The sequence below is a fragment of the Somniosus microcephalus genome, chromosome 2, assembly GCF_052327205.1.
Source record: "Somniosus microcephalus isolate GS21.2 chromosome 2, FLI_Smic_1.0, whole genome shotgun sequence".
Lineage (NCBI taxonomy): Eukaryota > Metazoa > Chordata > Chondrichthyes > Squaliformes > Somniosidae > Somniosus > Somniosus microcephalus.
In genome coordinates this window covers 302,379,526-302,398,865 of record NC_140988.1, presented here as the reverse complement: position 1 = coordinate 302,398,865, position 19,340 = coordinate 302,379,526, and the positions used below count along the sequence as shown (strand labels likewise).

Here is a 19,340-nt window from a genome sequence, read left to right as displayed (position 1 = left end):
ACCTTTTCTCAATTTAACCCTCTCAGCCTCCGTATAACCCCGGTGAATCTGCGCTTCAGCCCCTTCAGGGCCAATACAGTGAAACCTGTAAATTAGCGACAGCTAAGGAACTTGCATCAGGTGTCCTTTTCAAAATGGTCATTGTAGGTACAAATGTAAGAAATCACACACCAGGTTATAGTCCAACAGCTTTATTTGAAATCACAAGCTTTCGGAGCGCTGCTCCTTCGTCAGGTGACCTAAGGCGCAGCGCTCCGAAAGCTTGTGATTTCAAATAAAGCTGTTGGACTATAAGCTGGTGTTGTGTGATTTCTTACATTTGTCCACCCCAGTCCAACACCAGCATCTCCACACCATTGTAGGTACAGTAAACCGGATGAGCCAAATATCCCAGGATTGGTTGTATCTCCTGTAGGGTCTTCCTTTTTTTTTGTCCTCAACTGGAATCGTGCTTAATTCTGGTGCCCTGCTAACAGGATGAGTTCAGTTCATTTGCTGTTTGTTGGGTTGCCCAGTTCATTGCCAACTCAGGATCTTTTTCTATTGAGGAATAGATGTCCTGATCCTGGGATTGTTACATTGGCAGCCTGCACAGGGCGAGGTGGCTGAGAGAGCCCAGCCACATTTGGGGTGGGCAGGAGGGCAGATTAATGCCCCTCTGTGTGCTGCAGTTGCTAATGTTTGAAGTGCTAGAGAGTGGGTAGGGGGCCGGTAGCTCATCAGTACCTCGTATTGGTGGAGTACGGTTGCCAACTGTCATTGGTGGCATTCCTGGAGGTTTGATCACGTGGCATTGGATCACATGACTTCTACAAATGTTATTGGATTTACATTATAAAAAGTTGGGACCCTATAGTTGAAAATCTTTATTTGTACTTTTGCGTCATTAGTTGTGTGATAAGTTCCATGAACCAGGAGGCTACTCGTGAGCAGGCGAAATGGGGAAACAGAGGGCAGGAAAAGGAGGAAATCCTCCTCTCCATCTCTTCCTCCTGAGCCTCTAGTCTCCATCCCTCCCCCCAGCACCCATTCCCCCGTCTCCCTCTATTTTCCTCCCCCCCCCCCCCCGCAATACTTGAGCCCCCCCATGATTTCAGGAAGCCCACCCCCTGCAATTTCAAGGCTAGATTCCTGATTGCCTGCCACATGGCAGTGCTCAGCTTTTGTGCAATGGAGATCTCTAAGCAGCATCCGTAGCAGCAAGCATTCAATCCCAGAAATAGAATGCCGGTTTCTCTGCTGCTGTGTATACTGGGTAGAGATCTCCATTACACTCGCTGCCACCTTGCAGTTATCTGCTTATCTGGTGTTTTAAGTTGTAAATTGACTTCATGCATTGAAGACTGTCCAGAGTTCGTAATTTGCGAGTGTGGTTTCAAGATGTAGCTTGTATCCAGAAACAATGCAAGTTATTTGGGACGAAGTGTCTGCTGTTTGGGGGTATCCGTTTGTACAGGTTTCACTCAGTACTCCAGCTAGGGTCTGACCAAGGCTCTGTACAACTGAAGCATCATTTCCTCCCCAAGGCCAACATTCCATTAGCCTTTTTGAACCTGTCTACTAGTTTTAAATGATTTGTGTACTTAAGACTCCCAAATCTTTTTGCTCCTCTACAGTTCCTGGTATCTCACCATTTTGAAAAATACTCCTATTTGTCTAAAGTGGATGACCTCACACTTGCCTACATTGAACTCCATTTGCCATAGTTTTGCCCACTCACTTAATCAATGTGCCTTTCCAACTTCCTGCTCCCATCGACACTATTTAATGTCCCTAATTTATTTCAAGCTGAACTATTGAACTTGAGTTATTGCTTTCTCAGTCCATCAAATTTTGTAATATTTAGTAAATCTTTTCCTGATGTACTGATCTATATTGGCAAATAAGATTTAACTGGAAATAATTTGACGTTTATTTGAATTTGATCAAGCTACCTTTAATGGAAGCAGCAAAATTGGCACAGATTGCCATAAATTTGCTTAATTATTTTTTTTAAATTACACTTATATTGAGAAGTACAACTTTTCAGCAGCAGGACTTCTCTTTTCTAAATGACTCCAGTTGCTTTTTAAAAATTTAATGTCATAGAATTATAGTTTACCATACTTTTGCTTCAATGTTTCGGATGGAGTTTAAACTTTTTTTTTAATGGGTGATTTTTCTGGTGTAGTCGAGGAAATGTGTTGACCATCTGAGGGAGCTGATTTAACGCAAAGCACTGCAGCTATGCATGGCAGTTCGGTCTCCTCACACTGCTGAATTTAATAATCCTTCAAGTTGGAATGCCCATGAGGTTATTATTAGTATTCTTTAAACAAATTACAAAAAACAAGAATGCTGAAGCTAATGATTTTTCTAACTTTTGAAAGTGGTACTGATAGTTTTCAAATTATTTATCTGCAGCCAGTGTTTAAATAAGGCAAACTTATTAAAATGTATTCACTTTTCTCTACAGTCTTTATTTGAAATACAATTGATTAAATAATTTAGATTTTAACATTCATATGAAAATGTTCAATACAATTTTCAAACTGGAAAATATATACTACAGATACAGAAAAAAAATCAAATGAAATTGCATGGTTTCAAATACTTGCAATAAAACATTGTAAAATAAATGGTACTTCATACATCCAGTGTATGCCCATATGTAGTCTGTAATAAAGTATTCAATTCTTGAAATATCAAGAACTGGTTTAATCCATTATTGCCTGTTATCAATTTTTGCTTATGGGTGGAGTGAGTCCTAAAAGTAAGAGTTGAAAATTTTGCTATTCTCAAACCCAGAACCTACAGTAAGTATCAACTGAGGAAAACTAGATTGGAGTGTTTTCTACTATCAATGAGATCAAGTATACACAAAGTTCTCTTCTCTGTTGTCTGTACTAGTGTTGGGATCATTGAAAAAGTATGTTTTCCCATAGATCTGCATTTATTAAATTTTTTCATTTCCTTCTTTGGACCACACTTGCAATATTCATCAACAGGATGTTTGTTTACATGGGGTCAAATTCAGGATCACCACATTAATACTGCTCTCAGCAGTGTTTATTAATAAATGTAAATTAAGATGAAAAGTGCAACATGACTGAAGTTGAAAAGAGTGAAAGAGCTCCTCCAAGTGGCTCAGCAAGTTTATCCAGTGCATTGCTGAGCCATACCATACAGACTATAGCATTTGTTTGTTGGACTGCATGTTGTTTGTTGAGGGAGAACAGGATGACTGTGGCCAATTAACTCAAATGACACTTATTGCTAAGGTTCTCATTTTTTGCGTCAGGTTTCTGAAATGAGTGAAATCACATTCTAATTTGCAATAATCTTCCAACCATTGCAAAAGTAAAGTTTTCATTTCCCTGATATGGAGTGTACACACTCTCCTTGTAGCTACAGGCAAGAACCAAGCATATCGACACTTAAGTGTCCAAAGGGTATTACTGTAGTTACAACTGATTAAAACATTTTTACTTTCCAGGACAAAGCACTGGTAAGCTCCCTGCTACAGTCTAGCCAGCACTACTGTCCCGGTAGGGCACTGGCTTGCAGTTTTACCTAGAGTTGAGTGGGAAGGATCTCAGCCGACAGTTACGGGTCTATCCCCTCCAGCTCCCACAATCAGACAGAATGCCGACCATTGCAGAATCCTCTACAATGGAGTGGACCTACCTAGCTCGTGTATCAGATTATTGAATCTGCCACACCCAACTGATTTGGTTCTCATCTTCCCAAGATAATTAGAGGAGAGGCGCTATTCAACCCATCTTAATTCATCCACCCAGAGAATCTCTACAGTTCCGCAAATGCAGCATCCAATTGGTTCTTAAATGATTCCAAAGTTTTCACTTCTACTACTCTAGATGGAAGTTAATTCCATGAATTTTGCCTGAAGAAAAACTTGCTGAAATCAGTCCCACATCTCCCCTATACTAGCCTGAAACTGAAGCCCTCATCCTATTCCCACAGTTTACTTTTAAGCAATTTTCCATATGGTTAACTATCTTGTATATCCCCAAAATATCACCTTTTAGAAATAATTCTTACAAGGCTGACAATCAAAATTCTTCAACCTTTCCTCATTACTCAATCCCCTGACACTGGCAATCAGGCTTGTGGCTCTTCCCAGTGCTTGAATGTCTCTGACCAGAAATGGACATAATACACAAGGTGTGGTCTGACCAGAGCACTATACTGTTTGATTAGGTCAGCTACTGACTTGTATTATACTCTTTTGGCTATATAGTTAAACATTCAGCCATGATCTCATGGAACAGCAGAACAGACTCTAGAGGCTGAATGGCCTACTCTTGTTCCTATTCTATTGGTTTTGGTTATTGTTGCTCTGCATTGGTTGGATATGTTGAGTGTTGTGTCTACTATCCAACTCGACTGCAAAGCGATGCTGTTTATCTCTTACCCCTCCAAGATCGTCATTAGTTAGTCAAGACATACATGAACAATGGCCACTTGAACGAGAACCACAGGCCAGCAAGGCTGAGGCATGGAGAATGGGGGAGGAAAATAGTTTTAAATTTAGGATTCAAGACCATTTCTTCATAAGCAAAGTTTACCATTGGATCTCAAAAGATATGTAAAGATTTATTTTTGTAACTTGCATTTAAATAAGAACAATCATTGCAAAAATTGTAGAAAGGAGGTCAGATATAAGCACTAGTTCTCTCTGGCTATTCCACTATAACTTACACTAAAGCTAAGATACAGTCGACTTGGTGATTGAATTGTCACACATTGTCCCAGGATAAATTTGATACTTTTCAATCTGGCCTTGCATGTGCTGGATGCATTTAGCTTTTAGCATCAAGTTCTCTTCCAACTGTGTTACATAATCCTTGAAGTCCTGCCAAGAAATACAAATAATTGTTCAGGCAATTTTCTAAAGCTGAAAATACTTAAGTGTGCAGTATATATTATACATATGTATGCAAGGGTTTCCATGAGGGAAGATGTGTTTACAAACACATTTCATATAGACATCACTTAAAAAATGTTTTTATGGAGTATAATTGATCTACCTGATAATATTGATTTTTCCAATGAACAAGGAGGATCATTGTTATTCATCTACTCATTGCTAATTATCTGTAGAATTGTTCAATATCCAATGTACCTGAAAGATATGCTTTCTCGCAGAATTTGGTATCAAACAATTATTCTACTTACCCAAGTTGAGGTCATTAATTTATTATATACTAGCTGGGGGAGCCCGGCTTTGCCAGGGCTGTTTTGGGGCGGGCGGTTTAAATCGAGTGCCAGGCTTTGGGGCCCTGTCTATGTCCCTTTGTGAATCTGGTGCTGGGCAACATTTTAAATCGAGTCCCAGGCTTTAGGGCCCTGTCTGTGTCCCTTTGTGAATGTGCTGCCGGACAACATTTCTACCTTTTAATACCTTGAAAGATGAAAGTGAAAGTACTTATAAAACGTTTTTGGTAAATCTTATGTTATTTTTAAAAGAGAAACTAACTTTTTCAAAGCTGGATAAGGAGAGTAGTTTGAGCTGCAACCAGTGAAAGAATGGCTGGCAGATCCCCGAGATGAAAACGATTAGTCCCGCCCACACACACACTTAATACCTTGAAAGATGAAAGTGAAAGTACTTATAAAATGTTTTTGGTAAATCTTGTTATTTTTAAAAGAGATACTAACTTTCAAAGTAGTTTGAGCTGGAAGCTGAAGTCATGGCAGCACTGAAACAATGGCTGCCAGATCCCCGAGATGAAAACGATTAGTCCCGCCCACACACACACACACCGATTGGCCAACCATCAGGGGACTGTACTGTAGGATTGGTCAATCGTGACGGCACAGGATTGGTCGAACCTTGACATCAGTCAATCAATGCTAGCAGATAATGAGTTTAATTTTGAAGGTTTTTTGCATAAGGCGCGAACAATTTTCGTCCGACCGAAAAGTAAATACGCTTACCAGCGTCCCGGAAGCGTAAGCTTTCTTTGGAGGTAACTCGCGCGTAGGTACGCTCTATAACTTTCGAGCGCATAGCCGGACAGACGCACACGTGAGGACAGACAGAAGGACAGACAGAAGAACCGCTTTATATATATAGATTTATTCAGCTTTAGTATTTTTGTTTACCCATTGAACACAGTATCCTAGGTTGTATCCCATAACAAACAGAATTTCTCACAGTGGTAGCTATGGCATTCCACTGGGACTTAGAGGAGGATTAAGGTTTTCTGTTCAATATATTGGGAGATGGAAATTAGTATGGGATGATGTCCAAGTGGTGAAGTTTTCAACAAGTTAATTACGAAGGTTGGAACTCAGGAGGTCAGCAAGGAGATTGTTGGAGTGATTGAACACAGAGCTGATGAAGGAATTGAAAGAGTTTCAGTAGCTGTAGGACTGAGGTAAGGGTGGAGGGGATCAAAGTTGTGGAGGTGGAAATGAGGAACAGATTTTTCTTGGTGGTGGCTGATTTTTCTTGATAGAGTAAATAAGGAGAAACTGTTTCCATTGGCAGGAGGAACAGTAACCAGAGGAAACCGATTTAAGATAGTTGGGAAAAGAACGAGGAGGGAGATGAGAATTTATTTTACGTAGCAAGTTATTATGATTTGGAATGCACTGCCTGAAAGGGTGGTGGAAGCAGATTCAATCATAACCTTCAAAAGGGAATTGGATAAATACTTGAAAAGGAAACATTTGCAGGCTATGGGGACAGCGCAGGGAAATGGGACTATTTGGCTAGCTCTTTCAAAGAGGTGGCACAGCCATGAGGGGCTGAATGGACTCCTTCTGTGCTGTATGATTCTAAGATGTAGGGTTTGAAATTCAGCTCAAGACACAAAGGCTGCACACAATGGAGTTTAATAACCATAGCATGCATTTGCTCCTCCCGTAAAATAAATTTCTGTGGGTGCTTAACAAGACAACAACAACAACTTGTATTTATATAGCACCTTTAACATAGTAAAACATCTCAAGGCGCTTCACAGGAGTATTATAAGAGAAACATTTTTGCCACCAAGCCACATAAGGAGAAATTAAGGAGAAGGGAGGAAATGGACACTGAGCAAGAAAACAAAATTTATGGGGCGTGTAGAACTAACACAAGCACATGTTGAATGACCTCTTTGCTGTAATTTCTAGGATTCTATGATTGAGTGGAGTAAATTGATCTGCTGTGCCCGTGAGTCATGAGAGAATGTTTGATTTGTCATCATGGTTTCACTTCAGTGGAGTGTTAAGGGAATGAGACATTAAACCGAGGCCCCATCTGCCTGCTCAGCTGGCTGTAAAAGAACCTGTGGCACTATTCGAAGAAGAGCATAGGAATACTCCCCAGTGTCCTAGCTAATATTTATCCCGCAACCACTAAAAAAAATTACCTAGTCATTATCTCGTTTCTGTTTGAGTGACTTTGCTGCGTGCAAATGCAACAATAAACTTCAAAAGTACTACTTTGGGATGTCCCACGGTTGTGAAAGGCACTATATAAATGTAAATCATTCTTTTATGGTTTGGCTAGGAGACCAGAGTGGTTCATGATAATTTGAAAATTGAAAAAAAAATGCTTAATGGAAGCAGCATAGGGACAATTTTTGGTTTGAGCATATATCGGGCTGGCAATGGGTGGGCATGCGCTGTGTCCACCTAAAGGAGTTGGCGTGGGGCCCATGCCATTTTCATGATGGGGTCTTACAATAATTCGGTGAACTGCCAGTGTGAAACATGCTCCGTGTAGGCAGCTCACTAATCTGAGGGCAGGTAATCTAGTGGGGCAGCCGATTTTGAAGGGCCTGTAGCGGCACCTTAAAGGAGAGGGGGTGAAAGTTTCGGGAGTGAAAGGAAGCACCTGTTTTGGTGAGCAGATAACATTTCTGCAGAAGCAAGGACATTTAAGGGTGGAAGCCTTTAAGCCTCAAAACCCCAAAACAACTTGCATAAAAAGTGTGCCAAACCTGCATCTCACTTTCCCTAACTGCAGCTTAACATCCCTTTAATGGGTGTTCAAAATGTCCGCTTCCTGACTTCTGTCATTCACCTTTAATATCCAGAGCAGGAATTGCTGGTAATCCAGCAGGCAGAGGCGGAATTGGTGGGGGCTGTCGCTGTCATCTGACATTGATTAAAAAATATTCATGATGCTCCCGCTTGTTTATGTACAAATGGGGTGATAGCAACTTGAAAATCACTCCTTTTCCCACCCCCCACCATGTGTCTGTTTTAGAATAACCCCTCTAAGAGCCCACTTTGTCACCACCTGAGCTTTCTAAATGCATAATGAAAACTCCTGTGACTCTGGTGGTTTTAAGATTATTGCCCGCAGTATGTGATTGAAAAGATTTTCTTTTTATTATTAGAGAATGCAGTTGTCTAAAAATATTCCTCAGCTTTGCCTAGTTTTAGGATTACAAAGAAATATCTTACCAATGTTGTTAGTTTCTTCAGCAAATATTCTTCCTTTTCAAAAAGAGCTAACATTTCTTCTAGATGCTCACAATGGGCTTGGACAACAAGTTTCCTAGAGTGCAAAAAATAAAATGGTTTGAAATTACTGCTTCCTGTTGGTGAAACAGAACTAGTACATAGAAAGCTTTATTTGGGAATTAGTGGTATGTAGAGACAGGAGACACCGTCACTGATAAATAGCAGTAGAAAAAGGGGAAACAAAAACAAAATGGACCAAATCCCTCTCCCCTCCCATAGTTAACGAAATGATAAAATGATCTGCATTACCAGAGGCTCTGAATAAAATAAGTTGTTACTTTAATTGAAAGTTACATGGGGACTTGAAAGTGAAGCCAGAAGGAAAGGCTTTTGAAATCTCCAATACATCCCAAAATACTGTCATTTCTACGATGCACACAAAACTTTCAGCTTAGAAATAATTTTCTTAGGTTGCATAGTTCTCTTGACCTACAATTCATTGCCTCATGGAATAGTAGGGCACATGATGACATTTGTGATTCCCTTTACAGCAAGTTCTTGTTATCAATTGGCTATCTCACCCAGAGAGATGCAGGCTGCAGATTAAGTAGTAGTCTGCAAGGAGGGAGGGAAAAGTCAGTGAGTCAACTACCCTTTACACCCCTAATTCCCTGTAAAGAGTATTTGTAAATGCATAACAGCAGGTTTTCAGTTCATATTCCCCACATAATACTTAGCTCATAGATAGAAATGTAGAAAATCTGAATGCTGGAAAAGAACACATTTGTGAATTTCTGAGGTTTTGGCCACAATGGGACAGTTACCTGGAAGGTCCCTAGCAGGGACAAAAACTGGGTAGACCCATTTACACCAGGTCTTCACCCCATTTTGGATCTCGCTTGGAGGATGGGTGTGGACTTTGCTGGCTACGTCAGAGAAAGAGGTGTGACTGGTGGGATAGAAACATAGAATATAGGAGCAGGAATAGGCCATTCAGCCCCTCGAGCCTGTTCCGCCACTTAATGAGATCATGGCTGATCATCCAAACTCAGTACCCTGTCCCTGCTTTCTCCCCATATCCCTTGATCCCTTTAGCCTTAAGAAATATATCTAACTACTTCTTGAATATATTTAATGAATTGGCCTCAACTGCCTTGTGTGGTAGAGAATTCCACAGGTTCACCACTCTCTGGGTGAAGAAATTCTTCCTCATCTCAGTCCTAAATGGCTTACCCATGTAAAGTGCTGCAGTTGTACAGGGCCTTGGTGAGACCACACCTTGAGTATTGTGTGCAGTTTTGGTCGCCTTACCTGAGGAAGGACGTGCTTGCCATGGAAGGAGTGCAGCGAAGATTCACCAGGCTGATACCTGGGATGGCAGGAATGACGTATGAGGAGAGATTGTGTCAATTGGGCTTATACTCACTGGAGTTTAGAAGATTGAGAGGGGAGCTCATCGAAACCTATAAAATTCTGTCAGGACTGGACAGACTAGATGCAGGAAGATTGTTTCTGATGGCCGGGGAGTCCAGAACCAGGGGTCATAGTCTAAGGCTAAGGGGTAAGCCATTTAGGACTGAAATGAGGAGGAATTTCTTCACCCAGAGAGAGGTGAACCTGTGGAATTCTCTGCCACAGAGGGCGGTGGAGGCCAGTTCATTAAGTATATTCAAGAAAGAGTTGGATATATTTCTTAAGGCTAAAGGGATCAAGGGATATGGGGAGAAGGCAGGGACAGGGTACTGAATTTGGATGATCAGCCATGATCTCACTGAATGGCGGAGCAGGCTCGAAGGGCCGAATGGCCTACTCCTGCTCCTATCTTCTATGTTTCTATGTATGTAAAGCGTGTAAAGTTAAGGCACATGCGATTGGAGGCAAGGTACTGACTTGGATAGAGAACTGATTGGCAGACAGGAAGCAAAGAGTTGGAATAAACGGGTCTTTTTCAGAGTGGCAGGCAGTGGCTAGTGGGGTACCGCAGGGATCGGTCCTAGGACCCCAGCTATTCATCACAATATATATTAATGATCTAGACGAGGGAACTAGATGTAATATCTCCAAGTTTGCAGACAACACAAAGCTGGGTGGGCGTGTGTGTTGTGAGGAGGATGCTGAGAAACTCCAGTATGATTTGGACAGGTTGGGTGATTGGGCAGAAGCATGGCAGATGCAGTATAATGTGGATAAATGCGAGGTTATCCACTTTGGTGGCAAAAACAGGAAGGCAGATTATTATCTGAACGGCAATAGATTGGGAGAAGGGGAAGTGCAACGAGACCTGGGTGTCCTTGTGCACCAGTCGCTGAAGGTAAGCATGCAGGTGCAGCAGGCGGTTAAGAAGGCAAATGGTATGTTGGCCTTCGTAGCGAGAGGGTTCGCGTACAGGAACAAGGATGTCTTGCTGCAATTGTACAGGGCCTTGGTGAGACCACATTTTGAGTATTGTGTGCAGTTTTGGTTGCCTTATCTGAGGAAGGATGTTCTTGCCATGGAGGGAGTGCAGCGAAGATTCACCAGACTGATACCTGGGATGGCAGGAATGACGTATGAGGAGAGATTAGGTCGATTGGGCTTATACTCGCTGGAGTTTAGAAGAATGAGAGGGAATCTCATTGAAACTTATAAAATTCTAACAGGACTAGACAGACTAGATGCAGGAAGGATGTTCCCGATGGCGGGGGAGTCCAGAACCAGGGGTCACAGTCTAAGGATAAGGGGTAAGCCATTTAGGACAGAGATGAGGAGGAATTTCTTCACCCAGAGAGTGGTGAACCTGTGGAATTCTCTACCACAGAAGGCAGTTGAGGCCAATTCATTAAATATATTCAAGAAGGAGTTAGATATATTTCTTAAGGCTAAAGGGATCAAGGGATATGGGGCGAAGGCAAGGACAGGGTACTGAGTTTGGATGATCAGCTATGATCTCATTAAATGGCGGAGCAGGCTCGAGGGGCCGAATGGCCTACTCCTGCTCCTATCTTCTATGTTTCTATGTTACCCCTTACCCTGTTCCCTTGTTGTCCTAGCTAATATTTATTCCTCAAGTAACTTGTATTTATATAGCACTTTTAACATAGTAAAACATCCCAAGGTGCTTCACAGGAGCGTTATAAAACAACATTTGACACCGAGCCACATAGAAATGTTAGGGCAGATGACCAAAAGCTTGGTCAAAGAGGTAGGTTTTACGGAGCGTCTTAAAGGAGGAAACAGAGGTAGAGAGGGGAAGAAATTTAGGGAGGGAATTCCAGAGGTAAGGGCCTTGGCAGCTGAAGCCCGGCCACCAATGGTTGAGTGATTAAAATCAGCGATTAATATAACTAAAACCGGTTATCCGGTCATTTATCTCATTGCTGTTTGTGGGGCTTTGCTGTAAACCATCTGGCTGCTATATTTCCCTAGATTACAACAGTGACTACACTTCAAAAGTCCTTAAATGGCTGTGAAGTGCTTTGGGATGTCCTGAGGATATGAAGGGCATTGAGGAACTGAGGAAGAATGCAACATAATACAAGAAGACAATCAAAAATTTTCAGACTGGGCAGTTAAGTGGCAAATGAACTTTAACATAGATAAATGAGGTGATGCACTTTGGTAGGTAAAACAAACATCACCTACACATTAGAAAATAAGAAACTGAATGGGGTAGAAGAGCAAAGGGATCTAGGGATACAGGCGAACAAATTGCTAAAAGCAGCATCACAGGCCAGCAAAGCAATTAAAAATGCTAACAAAGCACTGGGATTTATTTCTAGGGGTATAGAATTCCAAAGTAGTGAAGCTATGTTAAACTTGTATGGGACCCTGGTCAGGCCACACTTCGAATATGGTGTACAGTTCTCGTCTCCATACTATAAAAAGGACGTAGAAGCACTGGAGAAAGTGTAAAAAAGATTTACAAGGATGCTACCCGATGAGAGATTACAGCGAGTTCCACATTCTAACCACTCTGAGTAAATACATTTCTCCTTATTTCCCTATTAGATTTATTAGTAACTACCTTGTATTTATGGCCCCTATTTTTGGATTCTCCCAAAAGTGGAAACATTCTCTCTACATCTACCCTGTCCAACACATTCATAATTTAAAAGTATAAACAAAATATGCTGGAAAGATTGAATAGGTTGGGGCTTTTCTTTAGAAAAGAGAAGATTTAGAGGAGACCTGATAGAGGCCTTTAAAATTATGACAAAAGGTCACTGGCCTGAAACGTTAACTCTGTTTCTCCCTCCATAGATGCTGTCTGACTTGCTGAGTGTTTCAAGCATATTTTGTTTATACAGGGTACTTTTAAATTATGAATGGGTTGGACAGGGTAGATATGGAGAGAATGTTTCTAGCAATCTAGTGGACAGCTTTATAATAGCTATATTATTAAAAATATATAACCTGAAACATGCAATGTTGCAATCCATATTCCATAGAAAATAGTAATGATTAATGAGAGATATAAGCACACTCATTGCGACATAAGGTGCAAGCTAGTGTCTAACTTGGATGATGTAGCAGCCATAATGTTTCACTCAAGCATGAAACGTTAGATTAACAGGTACAACAGCTTAATTCAGGACTTCAGAAATGGCCAGAACATTTTTAAGCTCTTAATCATAAATTGGCAAAGTGCTATAGAGCATTATAATACAGTAATTCAAACTCAGAAAAAGAAATGGAATTCATCATCCTGGAACAAGTTAAGTCAGTTCACCAGAGAATTATTATCCTTCACTAGATTATTTTCACACATACTGTTGAGATTTATTATTTCCGCACATAATTAATTGGAGAGAGGTGCTTTACCCTGGTTTAGGCTGCCTAAAAATATAGTTCATTAGCTCATAGCTAGCTTTGAAGCTGAAAAATGCAAGGGTTCTAATTATTGGCAGAGGCTTTCTGGAGCTGCTGAAAGGGAAGTTTACTTCCCACCTTCACCAATTTTCTCCTCTCATCTCCTGAAGGCACTGACTCCTGCAGGGGTTCAGTTCCATGGTATGGCCACCTCCACTACTTAGTCCAAGTGACCATTCGTAGACAGTGAGTGCCCAGGCTCCTCTGCTGTGGCAGGCATCGCAGCAGAATTCTGTTCTCAACACAAGCACACTTTATAGTAGGAGTAATTAAACAGTAATCAGAAACAGGAACTTTGGCTGCTCTGCCACAAGGAGCACCAGTTGGGCCTCTTAGAAGACAAGTGAGAGGGGCTGCTCAAAGAAGGCTTTACCCAGCTCCTAGGGGCTACAGGACCCGAGTAACTTTCCTGGATTTTCTGAGGAGCTGTGCTTCACCAGGCAGGCTGTCGCGGACCTCTGCAGCCTCCTGCAACAAATCCTACTGCCTGCTGGCCCGGGTGGCTATGCTTTGCCTCTGGCAGTCAAAGTCACCACAGCCCTCAACTTTTTTGCCTCAGGATCTTGCCAGCTTGCTACAGGGATACTTCCTGCATCTCACGGTCTGCAGTTCATAAGTGCATCAATCAAGCAGGTCACCAATGCCCTCTTTGCCAGGTACATCTCCTTCCCAATGGACACCATCAGTCAAAATAAAAAGGCTTTGGGATTTGCTGTAGTGGCTGGATTCACTTGTGTGCAAATGGTCATAACCTACACACATGCAGTCATCAGGGCACCATTCGTTAATAGGAAAGGATTTTATTCTACCAATATTCAGCTCGTCTGTGATCACCGTCAACAAATCATGCACGTGTGCCAGGTTTCTAGGCCTTTGTCATGAAGCATTCATCCTGTGCCAGTCAACCATTCCTCCACTCTTCCATGTGTCCAGGAACTTTAGAGGATGGCTGCTTGTGGACAACGGCTACCCCTTCCACACATGGCTGATGAGACCCCTCTGCAACCCCAGCCCCCTGAACAGCTGAAGTTTAACCAGAGCCATGGGACCACCAGGATGATCATTGAGCACACTATAGGGCTCCTAAAACAACGGTTTAGGTGTCTGGATAAGTCTGGGGGCTCACTTAAATACAGCCCACAGGGAGTCTCATGAATCACGGTAGTGGGCTGCATGTTGCACAACCTCACAACACAAAGAGGATTGCACATGGAGGAGGAACAGTAATAGGAACACAGCATCTGATGAGGATGATTTGGGAGAAGGCGAGGAAGGAGCAGAAAAGGAGGGCCATTACAACACCGCAGCCATTGACCTGCTTATTCCCCTGAAATGTTACACATCCCTCTCTGCATTAACAGTCCTTGTTACCTCCTTCACCACTCCCTCAACCCTGCAATAAAGGACATTTGAAACATTTATTCACCTATCATATCGATTACATCCTGTCAATACACTCATGAGCTGTTATGAAACCACACTACAGACAGAAGTGCCCAATGTGAAAAGGGCAATTCTTTAATGTCAAAATGATTGCCCTGAACTAATTGTTCACCGAAGTGTCAACCCATAGTGCCTTTGTTCGATGATGGTTTCCTAACTTTATCACTCCTACAAGGTGCTTCTCCAGGATTTCAGCATAGCTGGTGGAAGGCTGCTGTTGTTCATGTGAACTTGAGATGCTTGTGGCAGGTGACCTCTGAGCTTGGGCTTGAAAACACTTCAGCTGCGGCCAGGGCAGTCTGGGTATTGGTTAAGGGGTGGCAAAGAAGCAGGTGTACTGACATCCTGAGAGAGGGTCATGATGGTCTGGCCATCATGGTGTTGGGCAGGCTTGATGAACCAGCTGGTATTTTCCTGCCCGTCAATTTCGTATTGGCAACATGTGCCTCTCTCATTGCAATACTGCTACACCCATGGGGCTGCGCCTCATCACTCCCACTTATCTGTGGGAGAGCAGACTTGAGCAGATCAGTGACGCTTTTACAGCTCCTATCAATGTGGTCCACCAGTGGAGCATACGTTGGAGCCCAGAATCTGCATGGCAGAAGTTTGAGCTTCCATCAGTCTGAGCTGGTGACACAGACTTCTGGTCTGAGGATGTCCACAGAGGTTGCCATATGCTCCAAGACAGCAGAGTGCTAATGACCTGCCACAAGCACCACACAAGCTGGAAGTGGACTCCCCCAAACCTTTGGACATGGTACGGTATCTCCTTGGTGTTGTGTCTGTGTATAATAAGACACAGACTGCAGGAGAATGGTATAACAGGTGTTTACTCAACGTGGCTCACACGGGAACTGCCTGTACAGATTACTACTCAGTGCTATATACAGGTGTGGTCACTGCCGGTACTACAGTATGCATGAGCTGTAAAAAGTAGTTCCCCCCTTAAAAGGTATATACATTACAATTCCTCCCCTTTTAGATTAACAGTACCATAACACTCATTTAACAATTAAATATCAAACTAATTACAATTAACACTTTTAACATACAACGTTATCTGAAAATAGTCCATTTATATATTCAGTCTTTGGGGAGGCCTCCTGATCCTTTCTGGATAACGCCTTTCCCGAGTGTCTTGCTCTTGGTGCGGAGGAGATTCTGGCTCCCTGTCGTCGGTTGGTTCATCAGCTTCCAATGCAACTGTTTCTGGGGTAGATGCGACCTGTACGTCGGGTTCATCTCCAGGTACGTATGGGCGAGGCATGGGGTTGACTTGTTCCTGTGACTCTAGGATCTGGTCAGCATGGCATCTCACGATGCTCTCCCCAACGTCCACTGTGTACATTAGTGGGCCCTGCCGTGTGCATATCGTTCCTGGCTGCCATTTTTCTGTTCGGTAGTCGCGGGCCAAGACTGGTTGCCCTACATTGAAGCTCCTTGTTGGCTTCTCATGGATGTGCTGGAATTGCTTACTCTCAACATCTCTTCGTACGTTTGGTCTGAGCAAATCCAGGCGAGATCTTAACCTTCGGTTAAAGAACATCATGGCTGGGGCCTGGTTGGTGACTGCATGTGCTGCATTCCGGTAGGCGAACAGGAAATTGTCCACCTTGTGCTGCAGCGGAATGTTGTCATTGTACATAGCCTTTATTGCCTTCTTAATTGCCTTCTTAAAGGTTTGTACGAACCTCTCAGCCAATCCATTTGTGGCTGGATGATACGGGGCGGATGTGTAATGCCTTACCCCATTCTTTTTCAAGAACCTCCGGAACTCTTCGGACACAAACTGTGGTCCGTTGTTGCAGCAAATCTGTTCTGGCAAGCCATTCCTGGCAAAAATGGTCCGTAGGACTGCAATAGTTTTCTCCGTGGTGGTGGAGGACATTTTGATGACCTCAGGCCATTTCAAGTGCGCATCCACGGCTATTAAAAACATTGAGTCCATGAATGGACCAGCAAAATCAATATGCACCCGTTGCCATGGAGATGAGGGCCACTCCCATGGGTGTAGAGGGGCCTGTGGTGGTGCATTTTGGACTCTCTGGCATCCTGAGCAGCTCTTGGTCAGGTCCTCGATTTGTTTATCGATTCCCGGCCACCACAAATAAGCCCTGGCAAGGCTTTTCATTTTTACCCCGCCCAGATGACCCTCATGAAGCTCATTGAGCACTCTCTCCCTTAACTTGGGTGGAATTACCACTCGGGATCCACACATCAAGGTCCCCTGGCACACTGACAGCTGTTCTCTCCTTGTCGAGAATGCTGGCAACAGTGAGTCGCCATGTGCTGGCCATCCCTTCACCGTCAAATCATATACCCGAGACAGTGACGGGTCATTTCGGGTTTCCTTTTCAATACAAGCGTTAGTTACCGGTAGGTATTCAACTATAGTCGAATGGAATATTTCGACAGGATCCACTGCTGGTGCTTCCTCCGCAGTAGGCAGTGGCAGGCGTGATAGCCCATCAGCATTTCCATGCTGTTTCGTGCCCTTATATTCAATCTCATAGTGGTGCGCCCCTAGAAAAAGTGACCATCTTTGTAGTCGTTGCGCAGTCATCACCGGAATGCCCTTCTTCGGATTAAAAATGGAGACAAGAGGCCGGTGATCAGTCAGCAAGGTGAATTTCTGCCCGTGCAGATAGTGACTGAACTTTTTCACTCCCCACACTAGGCTGAGGGCCTTCCTGTCAATCTGTGCGTAGTTACGCTCGGCTGAGGTTAGTGATCGTGACGCAAAGGCTATTGGCCTCACTGAGCCGTCCGAGAATTTGTGCGACAGCACCGCTCCAATGCCGTAGGGTGACGCATCACATGCCAACCGAATTGGTAATGCTGGGTTGTAATGGGCCAATACCTCTTTCGATGTGATTAGTGTTTTGCTCTTCTGGAAAGCTCGTCTACATTCGTCACTCCACTTCCATGGCACCCCAGTTTGCAGTAGGGTGTTCAGTGGGCGTAGTATTGTAGACAAATTTGGCAAGAACTTATGGTAGTAGTTTACCAGCCCGAGGAACGACCTCAGTTGTGACACATTTTCCGGTGCTGGAGCCTTGACTACTGCCTCAAACTTCTCTGGGGACTTATGTAACCCCTCTTTATCGATAACGTGGCCACAATACGAGATCTGTTTTCTAAAAAACTCGCATTTGGGGCGGTTAGCTCGGAGCCCATATTCCTGCAATCTAGTGAGCACCTGCTCCAGGTTGGCAAGGTGATCACTGTCATTTTCGCCCGTGACCAGGATGTCGTCCAAATAACACTGGGTCCCTGGGATCCCTTGCAGGACTTGTTCCATTGCCCTCTGCCAAATAGCCGGAGCTGATGCTACCCCGAATACCAGCCGGTTGTATTGGTAGAGACCTTTATGGGTGTTGATTGTGAGGTATTTTTTTGATGCTTCTTCTACCTCCATTTGCAGATACGCCTGGGCCAGATCAATGTTAGTGAAGCGTTTCCCTCCAGATAGCGAGGCAAAAATATCTTCAACCCGCGGAAGTGGATATTGTACGGTGTGAAGGATCGGGTTCACTGTTACCTTAAAGTCCCCACAGATGCGAACCTTCCTTGGTTCCCCAGGCGTGCTGCTGAGCGACTTTTTCATCACAGGGACGATGGGTGTAGCCCACTCGCTCCAGTCTACCTTGGACAGTACACCCGAACGTTCCAGACTCTCCAGCTCTGCTTCGACGGCTGGGCGGATCGCATAATGTAACGGTCTGGCCTTAAAAAATTTGGGGCTTGCGTTTTCTTCAATTTTAATCGTTGCTGTCATGCCTTTTAGTGTTCCGAGTCCTTGCTGGAACACTTCTTTCGCGTCAGTTAGGATCTTTGACAGTCGCCCAGGTGTGACGTCGTCATCCTTTTTGTCAGCCACAGTCAGTGCCTGTATGGAACGCCAATCCAGTTGTATTTTCCGGATCCATTCATGTCCCAGTAATGGTGGTCCTCCATCTTGCAATACATACAGGTCTAGTTTTGGTGTTTCCTTACCGTTATAGATAACGGTCACCCTTATTTTTCCTTTGGGGTAGACTTTTTGCCCCGTGTACGTCTTCAAAATAATTTTTGTGTCTCTCAAGGGTATGTGTGAGAGTAACCGCTCGTAGTCCTGTCGGTTTATGACTGTTAGGGCTGATCCTGTGTCCAATTCCATCTTTACCTGGACACCTGCTAACTTGAGAGTGACCCAAATGGTTCGGTGATCCTCCGTTGTGATCACATTATGTAGTTTCAGACAACTCAGTTCCCTGCTTTCGGAGTCGTTATCATTCTTTTGTTCGTCTGAACTATTCTCCGTCATCTTATGTACCTTCTTGTACTTTCCTTTTGTAGGTTTCTTATTGCTGGTTTTCTTTCCCGACCTGCAGACTCGTGCTATGTGTCCTACTTTTCCACACTGTCTGCACACTTTGTCTTTGAACCAGCAATCATTGTGGTCGTGTGTTGTTCTGCCGCAGCGATAGCACTTCTCTGCTCCATATGACATTTCGTTTGTGCCATATTCTTGCGGTCTCTGTTGTATCTCTGCAGCGCCCCGTGCTGCTGCTTCATATGATACCGCAATGCTGAAAGCCTTTTCCAGCGTAAGGTCCTTTTCAGAGAAAAGCCGTTTCTGGGTTCCTTCACTTTGAAGC

At 43.4% G+C, this 19,340-nt stretch overlaps 1 protein-coding gene across 2 annotated transcripts in view; it reads right to left on the bottom strand.

Annotated features, from left to right (window-relative positions):
* Positions 1-2,438: 2,438 nt before the first annotated feature.
* The window catches only part of LOC147123495 (kinesin-like protein KIF24), a 148,885-nt gene continuing 131,983 nt past the window's right edge, over positions 2,439-19,340 (bottom strand). For both annotated transcript variants that reach the window (XM_085973765.1, XM_085973762.1), the window contains exons 12-13: positions 8,407-8,500; positions 2,439-4,855 (exon numbers count right to left, since the gene is read on the bottom strand). In XM_085973765.1, coding sequence (XP_085829891.1) covers positions 4,709-4,855; positions 8,407-8,500 — 241 coding nt within the window. In that variant the 3' untranslated portion in view covers positions 2,439-4,708. The remainder of the gene's footprint in view (positions 4,856-8,406; positions 8,501-19,340) is intronic.